At 44.7% G+C, this 25,261-nt stretch overlaps 2 protein-coding genes across 5 annotated transcripts in view; one reads left to right on the forward strand and one right to left on the reverse strand.

The window, feature by feature from the left end:
• The window catches only part of HSCB (HscB mitochondrial iron-sulfur cluster cochaperone), a 45,700-nt gene extending 33,354 nt beyond the window's left edge, over positions 1-12,346 (reverse strand). The window contains exon 1 of the mRNA XM_068238737.1: positions 11,669-12,346. Within this exon, the coding sequence (XP_068094838.1) occupies positions 11,669-12,078 (410 nt within the window). The 5' untranslated portion in view covers positions 12,079-12,346. The remainder of the gene's footprint in view (positions 1-11,668) is intronic.
• CHEK2 (checkpoint kinase 2) overlaps positions 11,956-25,261 on the forward strand; it is an 81,109-nt gene continuing 67,803 nt past the window's right edge. Inside the window, exon 1 of one of the 4 annotated variants that reach the window (XM_068238733.1) lies at positions 11,956-12,196. In XM_068238733.1, coding sequence (XP_068094834.1) covers positions 12,066-12,196 — 131 coding nt within the window. In that variant the 5' untranslated portion in view covers positions 11,956-12,065. Of the gene's footprint in view, positions 12,197-12,219; positions 12,311-12,381; positions 12,512-18,223; positions 18,245-25,261 lie in introns of those variants that run through there. The other 3 variants (XM_068238734.1, XM_068238735.1, XM_068238736.1) reach the window with 3 other exon arrangements.

A 25,261-nucleotide genomic window follows, 5' to 3' on the forward strand; every position in this document is an offset into this window, starting at 1 on the left:
TTCGTGAAGATTCTGGGGGCCGATGTTATGCCAAATGGGAGGCAGCGAAATTGTAAATGCTGAACCTCCTTTTCCATCTGCACTGCAAACCTCAGAAACTTTTGTGAATTTAGTTCTATTGGTATGTGCCAGTAAGCGTCTTGCAGATCTACACTTGCCATAAAGCCATCTGGTATCAGTAGATTCTTTATGGAATAAATGGATTCCATCCGAAACTTTTCGTATCTTATGTATGGATTGATTGGTTTTAAATTGAGAATTATTCTGTATTTCCCTGACGGTTTCTGAACCAGGAATACTTTTGAGTAGAAGCCTTCGCCTCTTTGCATCACTGGAACTACTGATACCACCTGCCTTTGTAGCATATCTGTGATGATCTCCTTTAATGCCTCCTGATGTTGAGGCAACAGTAATCTCTTGGTTATCACAAACTTTTTTGGAGGTCTTGTGTTGAAAGCTATATGATAACCCCTCCTTATTAGATCTATAATAAACGGGCTTTTTGTTATCTGCTTCCAATGTGGAAGGAAATAGCCCAATCTTCCTCCCACTTTTAGCGTGTCATTGTTTATTTTGCGTGTATGGAGTTTTGAAACTTGGTCCCGGCTTTTTTTGATCTTTATTGAAGGACCAATTTCTTCTTTTGTTTTGCATTTCAGGTTTGTCTGTCTGTCTGTTCTGACGAAAAAACCTTTTCCCAGTTTTAAACTGCCTTTTTTTTCGGAAATGATTTTTTCTTATTGGCGGTTCTTTCAAGAACCTCATCCAACTCTGGCCCAAAGAGAGTGTCCCCTACTACCGGAATGGCACAAACTCTATTTTTTGAAGCCATGCTACCATGCCAGGTCTTAATCCACAGATTTCTTCTGGCTACATTAGAAATCCCTGCTGCCTTAGCTGTCAGTCTTATAGATTCTGACGCAGCATCAATTATATAGGCAATTGCCTTATGCATCACAGTCATTGAACTAATGATCTGGTCTTTAGGTGCACCCTTATTGATATTATCTTCTAATTGTTGCATCCATAGCGCGAGCATTCTTGCTACGCAGGTTGTTGCAGCTGAAGGCCTAAAGTTGGCACAAATTGCAGGCCACAACCTTTTTAATGCATATTCAATCTTTTTATCTGATTGATCTTTTAAGTGACCAAAGGTGCGTACACACATGCGACTATAGTCGTTTGTAACGATCGTTCCCCGATCTTTACCAACGACGATCGTTACAAAAAACGAACCACCGACTATTAAGGCAAACGACGAACGAGCCAAATCGCTACAAAAGAAAGTTCTGTCTCGGCGGATTTTAACCAACGACGATCGTTTGCAAAAGTAGTACATCGTTGGAAACGATCGTTCGTACTAGGCTTGACATGCGCATTTCACTATTTCTTCGTGAAACTTCTCTTTTTTATGCGCAGGCGCAATAGTTGCTTTTTGTGATGTAACGTTCGTTCTAACGATCAGATCGTTACACACCTTTTAAAACTAACTTTAGTTAGGTCGTTCTTTCATCAATTAAAAGTTCGTTCGTCGTTCTTAACGAACGATCGTTGTCGCATGTGTGTACGTAGCACAAGATCTTCAAATGCCAGTTCATCATCCTTATTAACTTGTGAAAATGCTGAGTCTAGTTTAGGGCTTTTGTCCCACATTTTACAGTCCTCATCTGAAAAGGGAAAACGTCTCTTGAATCCTCTGGACATAAATAACTTTTTGTCTGGATTTTTCCATTGACTTGAAATTAAATTTTTTGTTGTCTGATGTACTGGAAAATTCAACTCTTGCGGATTTTCCATACCTTCATATAATTTATCATGTAGAGAACTAGGTTCAGTACTTGCTTTATTTAAATTTAAATCTTCATATATTGCTGTTAATAGCATTTCAGTTTCAGCCACAGGAAATTTAAACTTAGAGGGTTTATTTTCCATTTCCTGTGCTTCAACAGAACTTGCCGAAACGTCATTATTATCGCTAATTTCTTCCTCCTCTGATAGGATAATTGGTTTATTAGTTTTAGTAGTAGCTTTCTTATGCGTAACCGCTTCAGGTACTTTAATATGAGCGACCTGATCGGAATCTTCAGCTGGTGTGTCTGTTTTGGAAGGAGTTGCACTAGCTCTAAATTCTTTAAGTGTGTCTTTTAGATCTTGCCTCAGAGCCTGAATATCTCTCTGAGAGGCAGATTCTTGTTTCATTACTTTGTAGGTACAATCCTTGCATAAAATTTTTGTTGATGCAGGATTGACCTTTGTATTGCACACAGGGCACCGTTTAGTGGTCTTTGCAGGGTCAGGTACATTTGTAGAAGTGCCCTGAAATACACACAAAAAAACATAAAGCTAATTGTGTCCTACAAAAATACCATGTGAAGTAAAGCAATATTTATCTATAGGTTTTAACCTATACCAATATGACTAAGCAAAAGTTATATGCAATATACTGATTAATAACATAAGTCTGCATAAGTTAAACTTTTTCAGAAGTTTCTCATTAACACAATATGCACTTCAAAGTCAATATAAGCCTATGTATGCAAAAACATAAAAATAATGCTTAATAGGTAATACATCATTGCATAGCCACAGCCTATGCTTGTAATGCACCCTTTGCAATATAGGCACCATGCAGCCAAACTTTCCATGCTGCGTACGGTTGAATGCTCCCACAAGAGTCACCACCGCTGCCCGGGTCCCAGCAGAGCAATCTTACCTTTCCTGGCTCCTGCTCTATCTCAGACATCCTTCCGTGCTGCGAGACGCCGAGATTCAGACCAACTGGGACTCCGGGCGGCCGCACCTCTTCACCCGGCGATGCGGAAGTGACGTCACGCGACCCGGAAGTACTCTCCGAGGTCGCGGCCGGAAGACTTCCGCTTTACGCCTCCGCCATGCGCATCATCCGGACGCCAACTTCCCTGCCGCTGCCTCCGCGTGGTGCGTCTTCGGTGCGGCCCTTCCTGAAGCGCTGCCTTCTCACCCCAGGCCGACCAACAGGGTGAAACATCCGGGCTGGGAACTGCAACCAGAACGGCAACCCCACAGGTAATTCCCAGCTCCAGCAGATCCTCTGTAGGTAGCAGGATCCACTGTGTGCCAACACCTTCCCTAGCCACCCAGGCTCTCCGGGACAGCGAGCACATAGAGAGACCTGGTTCCTGGACCAGGAAATATCCAATACTGCCTGACCCTTGGTCCTTGTTTGATTTATAGAGAGGCTGAAGGATATTTCCTGTTCCTGGGAGGAGCCAAGTCTCAATGTATACCTGTCCTGGAGTGTTATTGGAAAAAAATATATCCTTGTTGCTTCCACATACATCACGTGCTCAGAGTCACAATACTACATCATGACCTTCAAGGCTGTGATTTGCCAGAAACAAGGATCCATTGTGCACGTCTATCATGTGTTCTAAAAGTGCACCTATAGAAATGCAGGCACTTAAAAGTAGTGTTGTGTGTAGGAGAACTCATGTAGATATATGTGATCATTTTAATAAGATTATAGTCGTAAGATTCTGATTTAGTGGTCACAATCACAGAATAACAGAAACTGATCACAGCAAATCAGAGCCTTAAGCGTCCAGGATCAGCTAACTGCGGTACTTCCATGTTCTCCTGCGGAGGTCAAAATGCAAACGCAAAACTCAAATGATGAGAAGCGCTGCCGGAAGTTACCAAATGCTTGGCTCAGTTGAAGAAAAGCATTTATGTGTAAAGGAGAGAGAGAAGCGCCGGCACTGCTTCAGTTGCTATATTCAATACAAAAGTGATCACAAATTGCTGCGTCAAATGCAAACATCAATAACATCTCCGCCCCCGGCGGAGCTTGGAGTTATGTGGGACGCAAACCAGGAAGTGGGTTGAGCTGAGCAGGGACTGAAGCATGCAGCGGATTCAGACCGCGGCTGGCACATTCAGATAAGCGTTTTTACTCTTTATCGGGTACGCAGATTGTATGCAGGTTTCAGCTATTAAACTTTTATGGTTTTACACTATGCAAATCCCACTTTGTATCTCTTAAAGGACTCACGAGCCCAAATACAAAAAAAAAAATTAAATACCTGCATGAAATTTTAATGCACGGAGGACGCCATCCGCGCCCTCCGTGCCGTTCCGCCGGGTCTTTGCTACTCATCAGCCCCCTGGGCCGGCTCCCGACCCCACAGCCCAGGTCGGGCTCTCCTGCCTCCACTAAAATGGCTGCGGCTGCGCTGTGTTTAAAGCCCTAGAGCTGCGCAGCCGCGGCCAGCTCAAACGGCCATTTTAGTGGGGTTGGGAGCCAGCCCAGGGGGCTAATGTGCATTGGGGACCCGGCGGAATGGCACGGAGGGCGCGTATGGCGTCCTCTGTGCATTAAGATTTCATGCAGGTATTTACCTTTTTTTTTTTTAAGTATTTGGCCTTGTGAATCCTTTAAAGGCTTTTTGGTTTTAAGGAGATCGTGCCCAGGTGATTGGAGGGCTGATGTGCATATAGATCAAGAGGTAACACGGTGAGTGTAACCCACTACGGGGGCATGGTACCCCAACATATTAAATGTTCCTGGTGGAGGCTTAACACATCGGTCCTGGAGTGGTCACAGGGTGTTTTAATTTGAAGCAGTACTGCGCTATGTAAAGCATGTCTCTACATGGAAATCCTATACCTCTTGTCTGTGGAAAGCAGGATATTTGGATTGTGATCGCGGCTTTAATTGGATTGGAAGCATGTGTAAGATGCTCTCCTCATGCTCAGTGCTCCCCCTGTTCTCCAATAGGTTTTAATTTTAATAGCCCCTTGAAGCTACTTCCTGGTTCGGTAGCGGAGAACATCCTACACATGCCTGCTCCCCCATTTTTAAATTTGTCAGAGCACTAAAGTATCCTTTAAAAAAGCTATACAGTACTTGTGCATACACACAAAGGGCCTGAGCACATCGTCACATTGCTGATCGGATTTCAGCAAAATTGCTCAGTGTGTGATACGAATGTACATCAGACAGTGCATATGAAGAATCATCTGTTCTGCTGCAATGCAACTAATTCTATTTTAACAAGGTAGAACAGTGCATTGCTTGAAGAACACACTTTGATGTGCACAGTGTTAGTCAATTAAAATGTGCAGTTACTTTGCTGCTAGTCTACTTTAGGGGACCCAGCAGAAAAAACTCATAGTGAAATTCCGTTAATGTGATTGGTGGACAGCACGCACCCAGACTTTTCGACCAATCACATTTTCATGCTGTAGGCTGTGCTGTAACTAGAGAACTGATACCTATGAGGTTTCCTAGTGGGTCCCTAAAAGCAGACTAGCAACATTACTTTTATGCATGCATTACATCACATACCACCACAAATATTGCATTTTATGTACGTTATAATGCAATGCAGCAAGTCTGATATAATTAACACGTGGGTTTTACCATAAATTAAAAAAAAAAAAAAAAAGGATCTACCTCCACACCCCTGACCTATCCACCACTACCATAGACAAGGTCTCCTCCTGCCTATCAGCCATCTCCTCCTGGATGTCCGCTAGGTTCCTGAAACCAAACCTGGACAAAACGGAATTTACAATCTTCCCACCCCGGCCATCCCTGACCCTCCCAGATATGAATGTCACTGTTAATCACACTTCCATTCGCCTTACCTCTCAGGCCTGCTGTCTGGGTGTCACCCAGGACTCTGCACTCTCCTTTACTCCCCACATCCAAAACCTCACAAAGTCCTGCAACTTCCACCTCCGTAACATCTGCAAGATCCGCCCTTTCCTGACCTCTGCCACCACCAAACTCCTCATCCATGCTCTCATTTCCCCGCCTCGACTACTGCAACGCCCTTCTGTCTTTTCTCCCTATGACCAGAATTGCCACGCTGCAGTCCGTCATGAATGCGGCAGCCATAATTATCCACTCCTCCCATCGCTCCACCCCAGCGGCTCCCCTCTGTGAATCCCTCCACTGGCTTCCTATCCAGTCCAGAATCTGATTCAAGATTTTGGCCTCTATTCATAAAGCATTCCTGCATGCGGTAATGCTCAAAACAGCTGACTTTACCGACCATTTAGCAAAGTGTCCATTCCTAAAAGCTGCTACAATTCCTGAGCAGTGCGGGGAAATTACCGCCTTATGCGGTGATTAACACAACACATGTCACTAATGTCAATTCATAAAGATTAGAACAGGCGGAATGTGAACTGAGAATCCCGGCTAGCAGATAACAGCCAAGCTAATAGAGACAGACCTCCCAGTCAGCTGCAGTGAGAGCAGAGCACAAAATGCATCCCGGAATACCAAGGCTGTTTTTTAACCCCTTGGGTACCCGTTTTCAGATAACTTTCACATCAGAAAGCCTGCATGTGGAACAATTCTTGAAGTTCTTCTAAGCTGTGGTAATTAAATAGATTGTTTAGAAAGACTAATAGACAGATTCAGAGAAGATTCAGGGTAGATTCAGAGAAGATTCAGGGTAAGGAGAGGCAGTTAAAAAAAAAAAAAAAGGGTACATGTAGGCCTCTTTCCCACCAGGACGTTGCGTTTTAGGGGACGTTATAGGTCGCATAACGTGCCCCTAACGCAACGCCTGGTGGTGTTGGAGCAGGACGCTACCTAGAGCTGCGTTAAGCAGCTCTTGGTGCGCCCGTTTTGTCCTATGCGCCGGCGGAGACCATGTGAGCGGAACACTCCGCATCACTTGGTCCCGCCAGCCAATAAGCAGCCGCTCCAGGAAATAAACACTGCAGTGCAGTGAATATTAATTAGCCATGTGGCTGGCGCATTAGCGGACTCTCCCCGCCTCCTCTCCACCCCCCCCCCCCCCCAAAAAAAAAACAACACATCACTGAGCATGTGCAAACAGTTTAACGCGGCTAAAGCCGCTTAGAACGCATAGCATGCTGCACTTTTGTGAACGTGTAGCGTTACCCTGTAACGCAACGTGGGCACTGTGAACAGCCCATTCATTTTACATTGCTATAAGTTAGGCTGCGTTACAGGCTGCACTAACGTGCGTCTGTAACGTCTAAGGGCCTGTACACACTGCTGCGCTTGCGCTGCGTTTTTAAAAACGCATGCGTTTTTAAAATCGCAAGGTGTTTTGAAAAAGAATGAAAATCGTGATGACTTGTACACACTGGTGCGATGCGTTTTTAGAAAACCGCAATCGCAGTGCCTGCTGCGCTTTTTTAAGCGCACGCATGAAAAACGCATTAAAAACGCATGCGCTTGCGTTTTTCAGAAGTCAGTATCCCAGAAGACTCTGCAATCTCTTGATTCCTGTTGAAATGTAAACTAGAAAAAAAAACAAAGGATTCTTTAGCCAATCAGCAATTACAAGAAAAACGCAAACGCACAAAAAACGCAGGCAAAAGCGCATGCGTTTTTAAAACTACATGCACTTTAAAAACGCATGCGCTTGCGATTTTGCTTGCGTTTTTCAGTGTGTACAGGCCCTTACTGTGAAAGCAGCCGTAAAGGGATGCTGGGGCTGCCTCCTTTATAGTAACTGTCTCTGCACAGAGTAAATGTAACAACTTATTGCAAGTGTAAACCCATTAGGGTTTCCCCCTCCTTCCACATCTTCAAGAAGGCCCTCAAAACCCACCTTTTCACTTTGGCCTACCTCCCCCCCCTCACTAGTGCTCTAAACCCGCAGCTGAACTCTGCTCCCCTACCTTTTGTGTCCCCACCTCTCCTTCTAGATTGTAATCCTTCGGGCAGGGCCCTCCTCATGTCTCCTACCTGTTCACACACCTCCATCACCGTACACTCATCCTATGGATCTGAGTGAACTCAACTTGCCTAATCTCCAAGCTCCCATCCAGCGACTGACTAAGCAATGCCTTGTACAGGTCCTTCTAAAAAAATTAGCATATTGTGATAAAGTTCATTATTTTCTGTAATGTACTGATAAACATTAGACGTTCATATATTTTAGATTCATTACACACAGCTGAAGTAGTTCAAGCCTTTTATTGTTTTAATATTGATGATTTTGGCATACAGCTCATGAAAACCCAAAATTCCTATCTCAAAAAATTAGCATATCATGAAAAGGTTCTCTAAACGAGCTATTAACCTAATCATCTGAATCAACTAATTAACTCTAAACACCTGCAAAAGATTCCTGAGGCTTTTAAAAACTCCCAGCATGGTTCATTACTCAAAACCGAAATCATGGGTAAGATTGCCGACCTGACTGCTGTCCAGAAGGCCATCATTGACACCCTCAAGCAAGAGGGTAAGACACAGAAAGAAATTTCTGAATGAATAGGCTGTTCCCAGAGTGCTGTATCAAGGCACCTCAGTGGGAAGTCTGTGGAAAGGAAAAAGTGTGGCAGAAAACGCTGCACAACGAGAAGAGGTGAATGGACCCTGAGGAAGATTGTGGAGAAGGACCGATTCCAGACCTTGGGGGACCTGCGGAAGCAGTGGACTGAGTCTGGAGTAGAAACATCCAGAGCCACCGTGTACAGGCGTGTGCAAGAAATGGGCTACAGGTGCCACATTCCCCAGGTCAAGCCACTTTTGAACCAGAAACAGCGGAAGAAGCGCCTGACCTGGGCTACAGAGAAGCAGCACTAAACTGTTGCTCAGTGGTCCAAAGTACTTTTTTCGGATGAAAGCAACTTTTGCATGTCATTTGGAAATCAAGGTGCCAGAGTCTGGAGGAAGACTAGAGAGAGGGAAATGCCAAAATGCCTGAAGTCCAGTGTCAAGTACCCACAGTCAGTGAAGGTCTGGGGTGCCATGTCAGCTACTGGTGTTGAGCCACTGTTTTTTATGAAGGGCAGGGTCAATGCAGCTAGCTATCAGGAGATTTTGGAGCACTTCATGCTTCCATCTGCTGAAAAGCTTTATGGAGATGAAGATTTCATTTTTCAGCACGACCTGGCAACTGCTCACAGTGCCAAAACCACTGGTAAATGGTTTACTGACCATGGTATTACTGTGCTCAATTGGCCTGCCAACTCTCCTGACCTGAACCCCATAGAGAATCTGTGGGATATTGTGAAGAGAATGTTGAGAGACGCAAGACCCAACACCCTGGATGACCTTAAGGCCGTTATCGAAGCATCCTGGGCCTCCATAACCCCTGAGCAGTGTAACAGGCTGATTGCCTCCATGTCACGCCGCATTGAAGCAGTCATTTTTGCAAAAGGTGTCCCTACCAAGTATTGAGTGCATAACTGAACATAATTATTTGAAGGTTGACTTTTTTTGTTTTAAAGTGAACCTTAAGTCAAAAAAAAAAAAAAAAAAGTTTTACTCACCTGAGGCTTCCAACAGCCCCCTGCAGCTGTCCGGTGCCCTCGCCGTGTCCCTCCGATCCTCCTGTCCCCGCCGGCAGCCACTTCCGGTTGTGCCATCAGGTGCCGACAGGCTGGGAACGCGAGTGATTCTTTGCGTTCCCAGCCACAATAGCGCCCTCTATGCTGCTATATGCTTGGTATAGCAGCATAGAGGGCGATATTGTCGGAGCAGTGCTTTTCAGCGCTGCTAGATTTGGGCGCAGCCGGCGCCTCCATAGACTTCAGAAGACGGAGCCGAGGTTGCTTAAAAACATAATAATTCGCTGGAAGCCAAATTATTTCATTCCCCCACTATCCATGGCGGCCTGGAGGGGGAATAGTAATTAAATCGGCCCGGACTTGTGCAGAAGCAGGACTAGCCATATAACGCTGTGTCCTGCGCCCAAGTCTACCGGCGCCGTTTTCAAATGTACTCCAATATTGTGGCTGGGAACCCGAAGAATCACTCGCGTTTCCAGCCTGTCGGCTCCTGACGGCGAAACCGGAAGTGGCTGCCGGCGGGGACAGGAGGATCGGAGGGACACGGCGAGGGCACCTGACAGCTGCAGGGGGCTATTGTAATCCCCAGGTGAGTAAAACTCTTTTTTTGTTTGACTTTAGCATCACTTTAAAAACACTTTTCTTTTATTGGTCGGATGAAATATGCTAATTTTTTGATATAGGAATTTTGGGTTTTCATGAGCTGTATGCCAAAACCCTAAATATTAAAGCAATAAATGGCTTGAACTACTTCAGTTGTGTGTAATGAATCTAAAATATATGAAAGTCTAATGTTTATCAGTACATTACAGAAAATGATGAACTTTGGCCTCGATTCATAAAGCATTCCCGCATTCGGAAATGCTGAAAACTGCTCACTTTACCGACCACACAGCAAAATCTGTATTCATAAAGGCTTTTTCCGCATGAAAAGCCGACATTCGAGAGCAGAGTGATCAATTATCATAGCAAAAGTAACAAGTAGTCAATTCATAAAGATTAGAGGTAGCGGTATGCGGACGGGTATTACCGCTACCTCTGATGTGGCGAGAAGCGTGCGGAATACATTGCACTGAATGGGACAGACCTCCCAAGCAGCTGCAGAGAGAACACCGCACGGAGGGATTCCGCCTGCTTCTCCTGTTTCCGCATGTCTCCCGACAACCTAACGCCTGCCTACAGCGGAATATCTCCGCACGCCTGTCACAACTAGCAAAATTTTTATGAATTACCACCCTGAAGGCGGAAATACCGACAGCGGTGTTTCCCCGCTCGACGTTACCTTCCCGACAGCACTTTTATGAATCGAGGCCTTTATCACAATATGCTAATTTTTTTTAGAAGGACCTGTACTCATACTGTGCTGCGTGATCTGGTTTGCATGTATTCCTGGATTGTCATATTGCTGAATGTCACCCCTAAATATTGTGTGTAACCTTAACCAATGTACAGCACTGCATAATATGTTGGCACCGTATAAATACAATAAATAAGTACATTGTGGCAAGTGTACAAAGCTCAACTTTATGAAGTAAATAGAAATAAAGACTTGGATTTTTGTGTGCTCACTTATGAAAAGCATAGCAATGAAAAATGACATTTTGGTACCTTGGTAGTAATGTTTACTTTTCAGCTATAGACACTATGGCCTCAATTCACTAAGCTTATCTCCTGTCTTTAATAACTCTTCTGAGCTGTTTCTACAGTTATCACTATGGAGATAACTGTACAAACAGCTCAGAAGAGTTATTAAAGACAGGAGATAAGCTTAGTGAATTGAGGCGTTTGTAGGCCATCATTCATAAAGCATTTCCGCATGCGTAAATTCTTAAAACAGATGACTTTACCGAACACTCAGCAAGTGCAGCATTCATAAAGGCTGTTTCCGCATGAAAAGCGGACACTACCGAGCAGAGCGATAAATCACCGCCTTGTGCGGTGATTATCGGAACAAATGTAACAAAATGTAGATTCATAAAGATTTACGCAAGCAGTATGAGGACGGGAAATACCGCTCCCTCTGATGTGGCAATACCAATGTAAGGTGAATGGAGACACAGACCTCCCAGGCAGCTGCAGTAGAGCGGAACACGGAGAAATGTATCAACTCGGCAGCTTCCTGTGTCTCCGCAAGCCTACCGCCAGCCTAGTTCGGGGAATCTCCGCAGTGCTATCGCACCTGAACACTTTTTTATGAATGCCCACCCAAAAGTCTAAAATACCGGCAGCGGTGTTTTCCCGCATTGATTCTGCTTACCGACAGCACTTTTATGAATGATACCCAAAAAGTCACACTTTTCAGATTTTTATGCTCTCCTTTAGTAAACCAATAATGCTATATAGGAGCTGCAAATCATACTGGAGTTTCCAGGGTGAACACCACACTATTCTGTATGCTTACCAGTGCAATATTTGGAAGTAATCTTTGCTGGTATCAGGTGGCTGTAGTGACTTGCAGGAAGGGCAGAACAGCTGAGATGTGTTGAGTACAGTGTGGCAGCTCCAGCAGTGGTGGCTCTGGGCAGCAGTGACACACAGGCTCCTGCTGGTAACACAGGCCCCCTGGCGCAGGGCTGTGGCTACAGCTATGGAAGAGGCAGACTGGCATAGAGTGATGTAAGGCAGCAAAGGGGTATGCTGGGCGATAGCGCTGCTATGGCAACACGGCACATGCTGGGGGTACCCAGGGGCAAACAGTACTCGGGGCATTTGTCTACCCTTTGCGAGTCCACAGGCGCTGATACAGGAAATGCCTCCGCTCCTCCGCAGCCTGGCACAGTGCCTCCACCCTGCCCGCCATGCCGCCTCCATGTCTGGGGGTGTGTGTCAGCAGCCGACCCTTGTTATCGCACTGTACGCTCTGCCATGTGGGTACACACAGACTGCCGCCTGCCTGTCATTCATCCAGCCTGGGCTCCGGAGGTGAAAGGTGAGAAGGCCCCGCCCACTATCTACGTCGGCGCCGCTGATTGGGCCACTGCACTTGACTGAATGGCGGCAAAGAGGCAGTGGCTGATCTTCCTGTTTATGTGGCTGCGGTGAGGTGAGGCTTCCATAGCGGGCTCGGTGCCAGGCGGGGTATAGCTGCACCCACATATGTGTAGAGTCGGGGGAGACCGTCCGGGGGGCACGGCGAGGGGCGCAGCTGGCCACGTGGCGGCCGGAAGACGTGCTCACCCCACAGGCTGCTGCTTCCCTGTTCCCTCGCCTCTGTCTCCTTACTGTAGCTGCACCGGCGCGGCGTGTACGTTGCTCTGATTTCCCCCATCTATATGTGGATGTACTCCGTATGCTTATCTACATTCTATAATTACCTTTATCCGAAACCCATCGGAAAGCACCTGAGGCCATGTTCTGCTTCTGTGGGGGAGGAGGGGCTGACAGACACAAGCTGGAGCTTGTATGAAGTTTCTGTGTGACTACCAGCGTCTACAATTCACCCAGTATCCAGTGCTCCTTTATTCAGCATTGAATGGCCTGTAAAGCTAGCCATGAATATGGGTCGAATATGGCCCGAATGGACCTGGTATGGTTAGGTGGCCCAATGGCAAAGTTCATAGGGAACACAGTTTTCCAATCAGCTGAATTATCTCAAATACCTTATGTTTAAAGAGGCTCAGATGAAGAATACTAAAGCTCTGATACTGATGGATGTTTCCTTTTAACCACTTGATGACCGCAGTGTTAACACCCTCTAATGGCCAGGCTGTTCTTTGCTGCACTGGGCTGTGCTGGTTTTTCAGCCTCCTGCATGAGCCCAGCTATGGTGCCCAGCGATCGGACTCTCCTCCTCAGAGGTCGGGGATCGCCAATCTCGTACAGCGCTGCCGGAGACGCAGTGCTGTACGCTTGTAAACAAAGGGGATTTCTTTCCCCTTTCGTTTAGAAACAGCCTGCTAGCCGCGATTGGCGGCTAGCAGGGTAATGGCAGGGAACGATCGCGCATGCACGCGGCCATTCCCTGGTAAACTGCAGCCCCAGGACTTGACACCAGTTGGCATTAGGTGGTCCTGGGGATGCCGCCACGTTCACGCCTATTGGCGTGATGCGGTCGTTAGGTAGTTAAGCAATACCAGTTGCCTGGCAGTCCTGCTGATTTCTTTGGCTGTAGTAGTGGCTGAATCACACACCTGAAACAAGCATGCAGCTAATCCAGTCTGACTTCAGTCAGAGCACCTGATCTGCATGCTTGTTGAGGGGCTGTGGCTAAAAGTATTAGAGACACAGGATCAGCAGGAGAGTCAGGCAACTGGTATTATTTTAAAAGGAAAAATCCATATCCTTCTCACTTTAGGTTTCCTTTAAGTAGGCAAAATCAAGAGCACCCTCTACAGCTTGAAGTGTTATAATTGGCCGAATAGGGTGTTTTACTGTGTAGTTCTAGAGTAGGTGTGTCAAACTCAAATACACAGTGGGCTGAAATTGAACGCTGGGCTCACGTTATGGGCCAACCTCTATCTCTAATTCTCTCCCCCCCCCCCCCATACAGTTCCTTGGTGTCTACTGACCCCTATCGCTCCACTATACAGTTCTCTAGTGCTCTCCCCCCATATGGCTTCTTTGGTGGTCTAGGGCTTTACCTCCAATATGGACCTAGATTGCTCACCTAAATCATAAAAGTGCCCAATCTTGGACTGGGCTGTTGTAAAGCTGAGCATATCCCCTTGCTGGCCAAGTAGCAGAAATCATGTTGCTGCTCAATGTGAAGACTTGCTACTGGTTTCCATTGGGGGCAATAACATGAGGTTTCTGCTGCTTGGCCAGGAGTGTATTTCCTCAGCTTCACACCAGCCCTGTCAGACTCTGCTAGCACCACCTGTTATACCTAGTTGATTATTTTCAAATTTGAATTCATTGGGACACTAATCTAGTAGGGGACACAGAAAATCTCATAGGGAACAGTTCCCTAATCGCAGCACCCTCTACAGCATGGAGCCTTGTGATTGGCTGAATAGTGTGGGCATAGTTTACTACAACCTATCTGAAACCTAGCAGTTGGAGAGGGTTCTGTCCACCCAATAATGTTAGCAGAATTTATCTATGAGGTTTCCTGCTGGGTCTCCTACCAGCGCCTCCACTGGATACTAATTCCCACCCAAAACACAAAAGGTTGGCACCACTAAGTAAAATAAAGCTTTTTATTTTACTCGGTGGTGCCAACCTCTTGTGCTTTCTTTGTTGTGAATCCCTTGAGATATAAGGGTCATGGCACACATTGCTTTTTCTTCTATACACATGGGTGTTCCTACAATCAAATTTTCATACAGTGATGTGAAAAACTATTTGCCCCCTTCCTAATTTCTTATTCTTTTGCATGTTTGCCACACTTAAATGTTTCTGCTCATCAAAAACGTTAACTATTAGTCAAAGATAACATAATTGAACACAAAATGCAGTTTTAAATGATGGTTTTTATTATTTAGTGAGAAAAAAAAACTGAAAACCTACATGGCCCTGTGTGAAAAAGAAATTGCCCCCTGAACCTAATAACTGGTTGGGCCACCCTTAGCAGCAATAACTGCAATCAAGCGTTTGCGATAACTTGCAACGAGTCTTTTACAGCGCTCTGGAGGAATTTTGGCCCACTCATCTTTGCAGAATTGTTGTAATTCAGCTTTATTTGAGGGTTTTTAAGCATGAACCGCCTTTTTAAGGTCATGCCACAACATCTCAATAGGATTCAGGTCAGGACTTTGACTAGGCCACTCCAAAGTCTTCATTTTGTTTTTCTTTAGCCATTCAGAGGTGGATTTGCTGGTGTGTTTTGAGTCATTGTCCTGCTGCAGCACCCAAGATCGCTTCAGCTTGAGTTGACGAACAGATGGCCGGACATTCACCTTCAGGATTTTTTGGTAGACAGTAGAATTCATGGTTTCATCTATCACAGCAAGCCTTCCAGGCCCTGAAGAAGCAAAACAACCCCAGACCATCACACTACCACCACCATATTTTACTGTTGGTATGATGTTCATTTGCTCAAATGCTGTGTTACTTCTACGCCAGATGTAACGGGACACGCACCTTCCAAAAAGTTCAACTTTGGTCTTTTTCCCAAAAGTCTTGGCAATCATTGAGATGTTTTTTAGCAAAATTGAGACGAGCCTTAATGTTCTTTTTGCTTAAAAGTGGTTTGCGCCTTGGATATCTGCCATGCAGGCCGTTTTTGCCCAGTCTCTTATGGTGGAGTCGTGAACACTGACCTTAAAGTGAACCTAAAGGCAAGTAAAAAAAAGATTAACTCACCTGGGGCTTCCCTCAGCCCCCTGCAGCCAATGGGTGCCCTCGCAGCCCCGCTCCGATGGTCCAGGACCCGCCGGCGAACACTTCCGGTTTGGCTGACAGGCATGGGAACGCGAGTGATTCTTCACGTTCCCAGCCTGTATATCTCCCCCTATGCTGCTATTGCGGCCTCCTGGCCGCAATAGCAGCATAGAAGGCGATATACAGGCTGGGAACCGGAAGTGTTCGCCGGCGGGAGCGGGGCTGCGAGGGCACCGATCGGCTGCAGGGGGCTGAGGGAAGCCCCAGGTGAGTTGATCTCATTTTTTTTTTACTTGCCTTTAGGTTCACTTTAATTGAGGCAAGTGAGGCCTGCAGTTCTTTAGATGTCCTGGGGTCTTTTGCGGCCTCTCGGATGAGTTTTCTCTGCGCTCTTGGGGTAATTTTGGTCAGCCGGCCACTCTTGGGAAGGTTCATCACTGTTCCATGTTTTTGCCATTTGTGGATAATGGCTCTCACTGTGGTTCGCTGGATTCCAAAGCTGTAGAAATGGCTTTATAACTTTTACCAGACTGATAGATCTCAATTACCTTTGTTCTCATTTGTTCCTGAATTTCTTTGGATCTTGGCATGATGTCTAGCTTTTGAGGTGCTTTTGGTCTACTTCTCTGTGTCAGATAGCTCCTATTTAAGTGATTTCTTGATTGAAACAGGTGTGGCAGTAATCAGGCCTGGGGGTGACTACAGAAATTGAACTCAGGTGTGATAAACCACAGTTAAGTTATTTTTTAACAGGGGGGGGGGGGAGGGCAATCACTTTTTTTACACAGGGCCATGTAGATTTGAAAGTTTTTTTTTTTTTTTCTCACTAAATAATAAAAACCATCGTTTAAAACTGCATTTTGTGTTCAATTATGTTATCTTTGACTAATAGTTAACGGTTTTGATGAGCAGAAACATTTAAGTGTGACAAACATGCAAAAGAATAAGAAATCAGGAAGGGGGCAAATAGTTTTTCACATCACTGTAATTGATTCACACACTTCTTGCAAACTCAATTTTCATAGATTTCAGCAGAAATCATGGTGGTGTAATGGATAGCACTCTCACCTCCTCTGAATCCCATTCTGGGCACTCCTTGGGATGATCAATGAGATGATTTCTTCTAACATTCAAATTTAGGCCTCTTTTCCACGGACAGTTGTTAGGCAGTGAAATGCCTCTCAAACCCTCACAACTACTCGCTGCTGCCTGGTAACTGCTTGCTGAGCACACAGTTCAACTGTCTGTGGAAAAGAGGCCTTAATAAGAACCTGAACTGAAAATAAAAAGTCAAAATAACCATACACAGGTCATACTTACATCCTGTGTAGTCTACTCCTCAATCTCTTTCTCTTCTCCTGCATCCCATTTGTCCACTGTGATCAATGGAATTCTCTGCCCTCCATTTTAAAAATGGCCATTACCCCATAACAGCTTCCTGGTCAGCACACAGTTAAACTGTAATATCACCCACTGGAGCCATAGGGAAACATGGACATTACCTTGCACATTCAGTTGTAACTGACAGCTGCTGATGTATAACTGACAGCAACTGGTATATATATCAATTCTGACAAAATATTGTCAGAATTGGAAGGGATCACTTTAAAAAGAAACCGGTGAGCTTCTGAGAGGAACTGACGGTGAGGCAAGTATGTTGTATTCATTTGCAGCTATGTCAGTGTTTATTTTAAATAATTTTACTCACTTCAGGTTCCCTTTAATGTAAATTATATGCAGCTTGAAATTGGACCAATCAGAATAACTTCCCGTTAAGTTCAAGCTGCATTACATTAAATTACCCCTGACCTGGTCTTGAAATACTTTTCAATAGTTTTATTACTGTTGCTATGACTTTTTCACAGCACCATCCTCCCCCCTCCAGCGGCTCCATTCTAACAACAATTATGATTGGAGAGGAAGTGACAGTTTTTCCTCCCCGCTGTGCGTCCATAACTCCGCCCCTCCACCTGCCGCTTCAGTTTTGTAAGAGTTTCACTGCAGGGGAGCTGCGCTGTAAATATCCGACCTCAATTTTCACAAGTCTGTACACAGCGCAGCTCCCCTTCATGCTGTGTGTAGTGAAACACATACGGAACTATTGCGGCAGGTGGAGGGGACTGAGTTATGGATGCGCAGCGGGGAGGAAGAACTGTCACTTCCTCCCCGATCATAATCCACGTTCTGCCTCATTTGAAGACCACGACTGAGCAGCAATGGGGCTTACAGGGGTCATAGGAGGGGGGAGGCTGGTGCTGTGTGCTAGTCTCAGCACCAGCAATAAAGCAATATCAAAAGTTTAGGGGAAGAGGGTCAGGGGTACTTTAAAGAGAACCTGTACTGAGTAAAAATATTTAAAATAAACACATGAGGTAACTTCAAATGAACATTACAGAGTTACCTTGCCATCAGTTCCTCTCAGAAGCTCACCATTTTCTTCTGACAATAATCCCATCCAGTTCTAACAATATTTTGTCAGATCTGAAATATATCAGTTGCTGTCAGTTATAGCTGAGAGGAAAACGGATGTACCAGGTAATGTCCATGTTTCCCTATGGCTCAAGTGGGCGATGTTACAGTTTAACTGTGTGCTGACCAGAAAGCTGTTATGGGAAATGGCTATTTTCAAAATGGAGGACGGAAAATTCCCTTGATCATAGTAAACAAATAGGACGCGGGAGAGGAGAAAGACACTGAGGAGTAGACTACATGGAAGGTAGGTATGACTTGTGTATGCTTATTTTGACTTTTATTTTCAGTACAGGTTTTCTTTAAGGGCCCAGTTCCACGAGCAGTTGATCTGTGTGCTCAGCAAGCAGTTGTGAGGGCCCGTTCACAATTACCGCCGGCGTTTTGCGGGAGTGATTTTCCCGCGATTAACGTGGAAAAATCACTGGACACTGCGGCGGTTTTGGAGCTATCGCAAATTGCCGCCAAATCGCGTTTGCGGTTATCGCTAACCGCAAACGCGGCAGTGAGAACACTGCCACTTGCTACAATGTATAGCGATTTTTAGAAAACCGCTAGCGGTTTGCCATGAGCGGAAATCGCGCGATTCCCGCTCAGGTAAGAACGGCCCCTAAGAGTTTGAGAGGCATTTCACTGCCTATCAACTACCCATGGAAAAGAGCCCTTACATGAAATTTGAGTGCAAGGAGAAATCCTTTCCATCTCATTGATCATCCCAAGCCCTTCCACATCCCCAAACCATACAGATAAGTTAAAGGGCAACTAAAGTGAGAGGGAGATGGATGTTGCTGCCATGTTTATTTCCATTTAAGGGCCCGTTTCCACTTGTGCGAATCTGCATGCTTTTACTGCATGCAGATTCGCATAGACAATACAAGTGGATGGGACTGTTTCCACTTGTCAGGATTTCTGAGCGTTTTTCTGTGCAGAAAAAATCTGCACGGCAGAGCCATCAGAATTCGCATACCGCGTACCGCTATGCGATTCGCATACAATGCATTTAATAGGGAATTCGCATGCGGTTTTGGTATGCAAATTTTCATGCAAATTTGCATGGAATCAATGTAAAAGCACACAGGCACTGCCATGGTTACATTTGCATACAGCGTCATCCATTCGCATGGGAATTCGCATGAAAATTTGCATAGACCCGCATGCGAAATTCGCATCTGCATGCAAATTTTTACCATGGCGATTCGCACCGCACAAGTGGAAACGGGCCCTAAGTAATACCAGTTGGCTGGTTGCCCTGCTGATCCTCTGCCTCTAATACTGTCAGCCATATACCCTGAACAAGCAGGCAGCATATCAAGTGTTTCTGACATTATTGTCAGATCTGCCAAGATTAGCTGCCTGCTTGTTTCAGGCTGTATTCAGACATTACTGCAGCCAAATAGATCAGCAGGGCTGCCAGGTAACTGGTATTGTTTAAAAGGAATTCAATATGGCAGCCTTCATATCCCTCTGAAGTGTCAGCGGACTTTGCTTTAAAAAGACTACGTAGACATATCACTATGGTAGTGATAAGATTGTGATTTGTGAGCTCATCTGAGGGACAGTTAGTAACAAGAATATATATAGTCTGTGGAAGATGTCAGCACTGTATAAATAATAAAATATATTGAGCATCGATTGAACTGCAAATGTACTGCTTTTTCAACATGTCCAAACAGACTTTTGATTGATAAACTGCTAAAAATTTACCAAAAGTAAATCAAACCTGTCGAAGCAAAAGATGTTTTACAGATTCAATCATAGTGATCAAATAGTCTATAGATCAGTCAGAAAAATGAAAATGTGTATGACCATCTTATCTTAGCAACGACAGTCTTAAGGTAGCCATACACTGGTCGATTTGCCATCAGATCCGACCAACAGATAGATCCCTCTCTAATCGAATCTGATCAGAGAGGGATCGTATGGCTGCCTTTACTGCAAACAGATTGTGAACCGATTTCAGCCTGAAACCGTTCACAATCTGTTGTGGTGGTAGTGGTGCTGCCGCGGCTCAACCAAACCCGCCCCCCCCCCCCCAGCCCCCGCCCCGCCCCGCATACATTACCTGCTCCGCCGGCATGACTCCAGTCCCCAGGTCACCACTGCTTCGTCTCCGCTCTGGTCTCCAGGTCCGGCATGCTATACTTCTTCCTGCCCGGCAGGAAGTTTAAACAGTAGGGCGCCCTCTACTGTTTAAACTACCTGCCGGGCAGGAGGAACTGAAGCATGCCGGAGACCAGAGCGGAGATGGAGCAGCGGTGACCGGGACACTGGAGTCGTGCCGGCGGAGCAGGTAATGTATTGCCGCTCTATTGCGTCGGGCACTCGAAAGCCGCTAGCGACGCGCTCCCTACCCGTGGGCGATCGACGGTAATTTTCCGCATGGAGCGATCGACGGGATCGGACGAAATGGATCGAAATTCGGCGTGTAGCGCGAACGATTGGCAGCAGATTCGATCCAAGTGATCGAAACGGCGGCAAATCGGGCCAGTGTATGGCCAGCTTAACTTTATTTTTCTTTTTTAAAGTCACAGGTAGTGTCGATCATTTTTAGGAGAACTCATGGAGAAGCATGTGATTTGTTTGATCAGCTGACAGATTTGCAAAGCTGTGATTATCTATGATCACATCTTGCTTTAGCACATGATCAGGACTAGCAAATAAGAGGCTTACTTATCTACCAGCTGACCCAGGCATGGGCAAACTTGACCTTCCAGCTGTTAAAGAACTACAAGTCCCACAATGCATTTGCCTTTATGAGTCATGACTGTGGCTGTAAGACTCCTGCAATGCATTGTGGGATGTGTAGTTCCTTAACAGCTGGAGGGCCAAGTTTACCCATGTCTGAGCTGACCAAACTGATCACATGCTTCTCCATGAGTTCTAGACATGACCATAAGGGCCGGTTCACACTGGCATGAAAAATGGGCAGCTTAGCAGAACTATACGCTCCGGATCATGTGTTAATTGATAGGCTTTGTACACATTGCTCCGATTAAACCAAAGCAGTCGACCAGTTGCACTGAACGGAGTGCAAGTTTGGGAAGGCTGCTTCAAATGTGGATTGAAGGATGCAACGCATTAGCTGCACACTAACGAAAACAGAGGGTCACAAATGAAAAACTGATGCCCAATAAAAACTGATTCATTTGATGGATCAGTTTCTACACTGATCAGTTTTTTATCCGTGTAGTGTAAACTGGCCCTCAATAGTCACAGGTTTGCTTTAGACAATCTAGAGGGGATCAGCTAAAGCTCATAAAGTGTAAAATCAAAATAACAGTCAGTTTTAACTTGCTCTGTAATAGTGTTTTCAATAAAAAAAAAATATTTAATTACAGTAAACAATAAAACTATGGTGGCTCTTAACCTCTTTCAACTATATCACTTTATCACCTACCACAAAGACTTATTGGCATATGTTTCAAATGAGGCCATGTTCACAGACCCTGGGGCAGTAGGAATGCAATGGATCAGGAAAGTGGTGTTGTGCTGCATACAGTGAATGAAAAGTATGCTTCAGTGTAACCCTTAATGCGCTTGTTTTTGCGATATGCAGTGCCAAACTTTGTTGTACCACAATGCACCTGCTGCACTGTGAATGTCACATAGGTGGGGTATTGCAGTTCTGTGAGCCACTTTATAGAGTGGCTATTACCCTGCACTGCAATGCACCACTGTGCATGTGGCCTAAATAATATCACAACTAGGCCTGTTATTCATAAAGGCATTTGAGATCAAACTTTTGGGCTTTTGCCAGTCAACTTCCTAATTGTGTCTCTCATATGATCTTGTGAGTTTTTGGCTATATTAATCAGTAGTATAAAGCTCAATACACACCATACAATCTTGATTGTACAGATTTACCAAATCTATGTAGTATTAGGGCCAACAGATTGAAAATACCTTGAATGATTGATTGGATAAGCTCTTATACTGCATAAAAGTGGTAGGATTGAACAACCAAGATTGTATGGTGTGTGTTGACCTTTAACCTGCTTTGCTACTCTGTGGGGAGTGGATGGTGGAGTGTTGCATTTTACCAGCCACATGGGAGGTTTGGATCCAAGGAGGACCCCATGCTAATTTCATTAGGGATCCTGTGGGCTGTTGCTGCGCCCCAGCTAAAACTGACAGGGTTTCAACTAAAAACACTATCACCGGTTTGCTCCTTTGTATAGGAAGGCAGTGTGCGATCATCCTTACTGCATACGATCATGCATATTTAAAGCTCTCGAGGGCTGCATGAAATGGAGAGGAGGGCCAGATTTGCCCAGTGGGCCTTGTGTTTGACAGATGTGTTCTAAGCTATTCCCCTTCTGACAACCTAACTACATATTTGGCTACGTAATTCGGGCTACGGCTATTGCCATCGCCCGAATTACACTATTTTTTATCAGCTGCTGTTTCCCTTGTTAGTAATGTATTTAGCTCTAAGTGATAGAAATCCAACACTATACAATTTCTTTTTTTATTTTTCCCTTTAGCATTCTCTGCCTATCGCAGCTATTTGCCTCTGCCTGTCCAATTTGTGCCCGTTCTCCACTAATCGTCATCCATTAATTACGGAAGTTTTTAAAGGGCCTGAAGTTAGATGAATACAGGGGCTGCCATTTTCATTCCCTAATAAACAATTGCCTGGCTTTCATTATCTTTTGACTTTAGTTGTTTTTAAATTCACACACCTGCAACAAGCATGCAGCCAGTGGCGTCAGACCAGAATCAAAGCATCTGATCCGTATGCTCATTCTGGGCCAGTGATTTAAATATTAAAGTACTATCACACTGACGCTTTTCAATGGACATTGATTTGTGCATTGTAAGCTTACTGCTATTCAAAGTCTGAACAGTTTACACCTCATCAGTTGCAATGTTATATCGTATTGTGCAGCGCAGTAGATGTGAACGGTAGAAGGGCAGTCTATGCCCTTCTGCCTTCCTGCGTTTCAGCAGATTATACGCGCTTCCATATCCGCACAGAAGCGCGTATGATGTGAACTACAGTCAATTGCTTTGGGTGTTTGCAGGAAAGGCTGTCCGACCATCAAGCAGAACCACAGCAGTGCTGATGTACAGTCATGTATCTGTACAGACTGCAATTCATTGTAATGTGTTTTTAAACAATAGGCAAAATACGAACGCCAACCAAATTAAAATACTAATAGACAAAGTGCCAAATAATTCAGTACTGGAACACCTGATCTGCATGCTTGTTCTGGGGCTGTGGCTTAAAGTATTAGAGACACAGGATCAGTAGGACAGTCAGGCAACTGGTATTATTTTAAAATAAAAAATCCACATCCTTCTCAGTTTCGGTTCCCTTTAAAGAGAATCTGTATTGTTAAAATCGCACAAAAGTAAACATACCAGTGCGTTAGGGGACATCTCCTATTACCCTCTGACACAATTTCGCCGCTCCTCGCCGCATTAAAAGTGGTTAAAAACAGTTTTAAAAAGTTTGTTTATAAACAAACAAAATGGCCACCAAAACAGGAAGTAGGTTGATGTACAGTATGTCCACACATAGAAAATACATCCATACACAAGCAGGCTGTATACAGCCTTCCTTTTTGAATCTCAAGAGATCATTTGTGTGTTTCTTTCCCCCTGTTCTCATGCACTGAAGTTTCAGGCTGCTCATTTCTTCCTGCAAACAGCTTTGCCCTTGTCTGTAATTCTTCAGTATGTGAAAGCCCAGCCAGCTCAGAGGACGATTTATCCAGCTTGTAAAAGATAAGAGAGAAGAGAGAAGCTGCTCTAATCCTAAATAACACACAGGCAGTGTGCATATAGGGGCCTGGAAGGGGGAGTTCATAGCAGAACCACAACACTGAAGAACTTGGCAGCCTTCCAGACACAGGCCTGACAAGTCTGACAGGGGAAAGATACATTGATTTATTACAGAGACAGTGATAGTATAAAGTGCTGCAGTAAGCCAGAACACATTAGAATAGCTTTTTGAACTTGTAGGATGATAAAAAACAGGATGCAATTTTTGTTACGGAGTCTCTTTAAGGAGCGAATCTGCAAAATTTTGCAACCAGGCAGGATCTCTTTGTCAAGACTTACCGTAACTCAAGGCTAGACATATGCTTTATTTAAAAAATGGACCTGAACTCTTGCACAGTCCAGAAGTAAAAATGGAGAAAAATGCACCCTGTATGTATTTAGAGAGTTTAGCTTGTTTAATTCCCCCTCATTTGTGTCTAATCACAAGTTGTAATTTGATCTCTCCCGTGTCGCATGACTGCCACGGCAGAGATGGCAGATAAGATAATTTGAAAGCACAGGCTGTTAACAATATATCTGCTTCCATGAATCAATACAGATTTAATTTAGGACTAGCTGATTGCTCGGCGTTGCCCTGGTATGTATTTGGCTGATGTTGGCTGCGCCCACTTTTTCTAACCTTAGGCCTTGTTTCCATCTGTGCATTTCTATTCGCTTTTCAGCAACATGTATCAATCTGTAACATTGATGTGCTGATAAAAAGCAGACAGAAGAGCACTAATGAGCCCACACACAATTACTCAATGACCAAGTTTGTGAGCTTTGCTGTCTTTGGCATCAATAATTTGCATTGAAATGAAACAAATCTGATTGGCTGTGCAAAAGTTTGAGAACCCTAATATTAACAGTGTAGAAATGGCTGCAGTTTACATTTTCCCAGTAAATTTGTATTTGTCTCTGCCCACTTTTTGGGTATGGGGATAAAAGGTATCCTTTATGTTTTTCCAGGTAATGTACTATGTGTGTGCCAAATTTAATTCCAATCCGTTCAACCATTGTTGTGTGATTAACAAACATTCAAACTTTCGCATTTATAATAGTAGTGAGACTTGTATCAGCTGCAACAGACTTTTTTTAAGTTTTTGTTTAAGGGCCCGTTTCCACTTGTGTGGTGTGGAATCGCCGCTGATTCCCCGCTGACGAAATCGCATGCAGGTGCGATTCCGCATGTGTATTTTACCACGATTTCACATAGGTTATTATTTATGCGATTTAAACCATGTCACTGCCTGTGTAATTTAACATTAGTTTCTATGCGAAATCGCTGTAAAATATGCATGCTAAAACCGCATGTGATTTCCCAATTAAATACATTAGCGGCGATTCGTGTGCGGGGTGCAAATTTTGAGGTCTCTTTCGTGCAGATTTCTCCCGCACAGAAAAAACGCTCAGGATTACATGACCATCCACTTGTATTGGCTATGCGAATCCGCATGCAGACAAAGCATGCGAATTTGTGATAGTGGAAACAGGCCCT

Source organism: Hyperolius riggenbachi, chromosome 1 (genome assembly GCF_040937935.1).
Source record: "Hyperolius riggenbachi isolate aHypRig1 chromosome 1, aHypRig1.pri, whole genome shotgun sequence".
In the NCBI taxonomy this organism is placed as follows: domain Eukaryota; kingdom Metazoa; phylum Chordata; class Amphibia; order Anura; family Hyperoliidae; genus Hyperolius; species Hyperolius riggenbachi.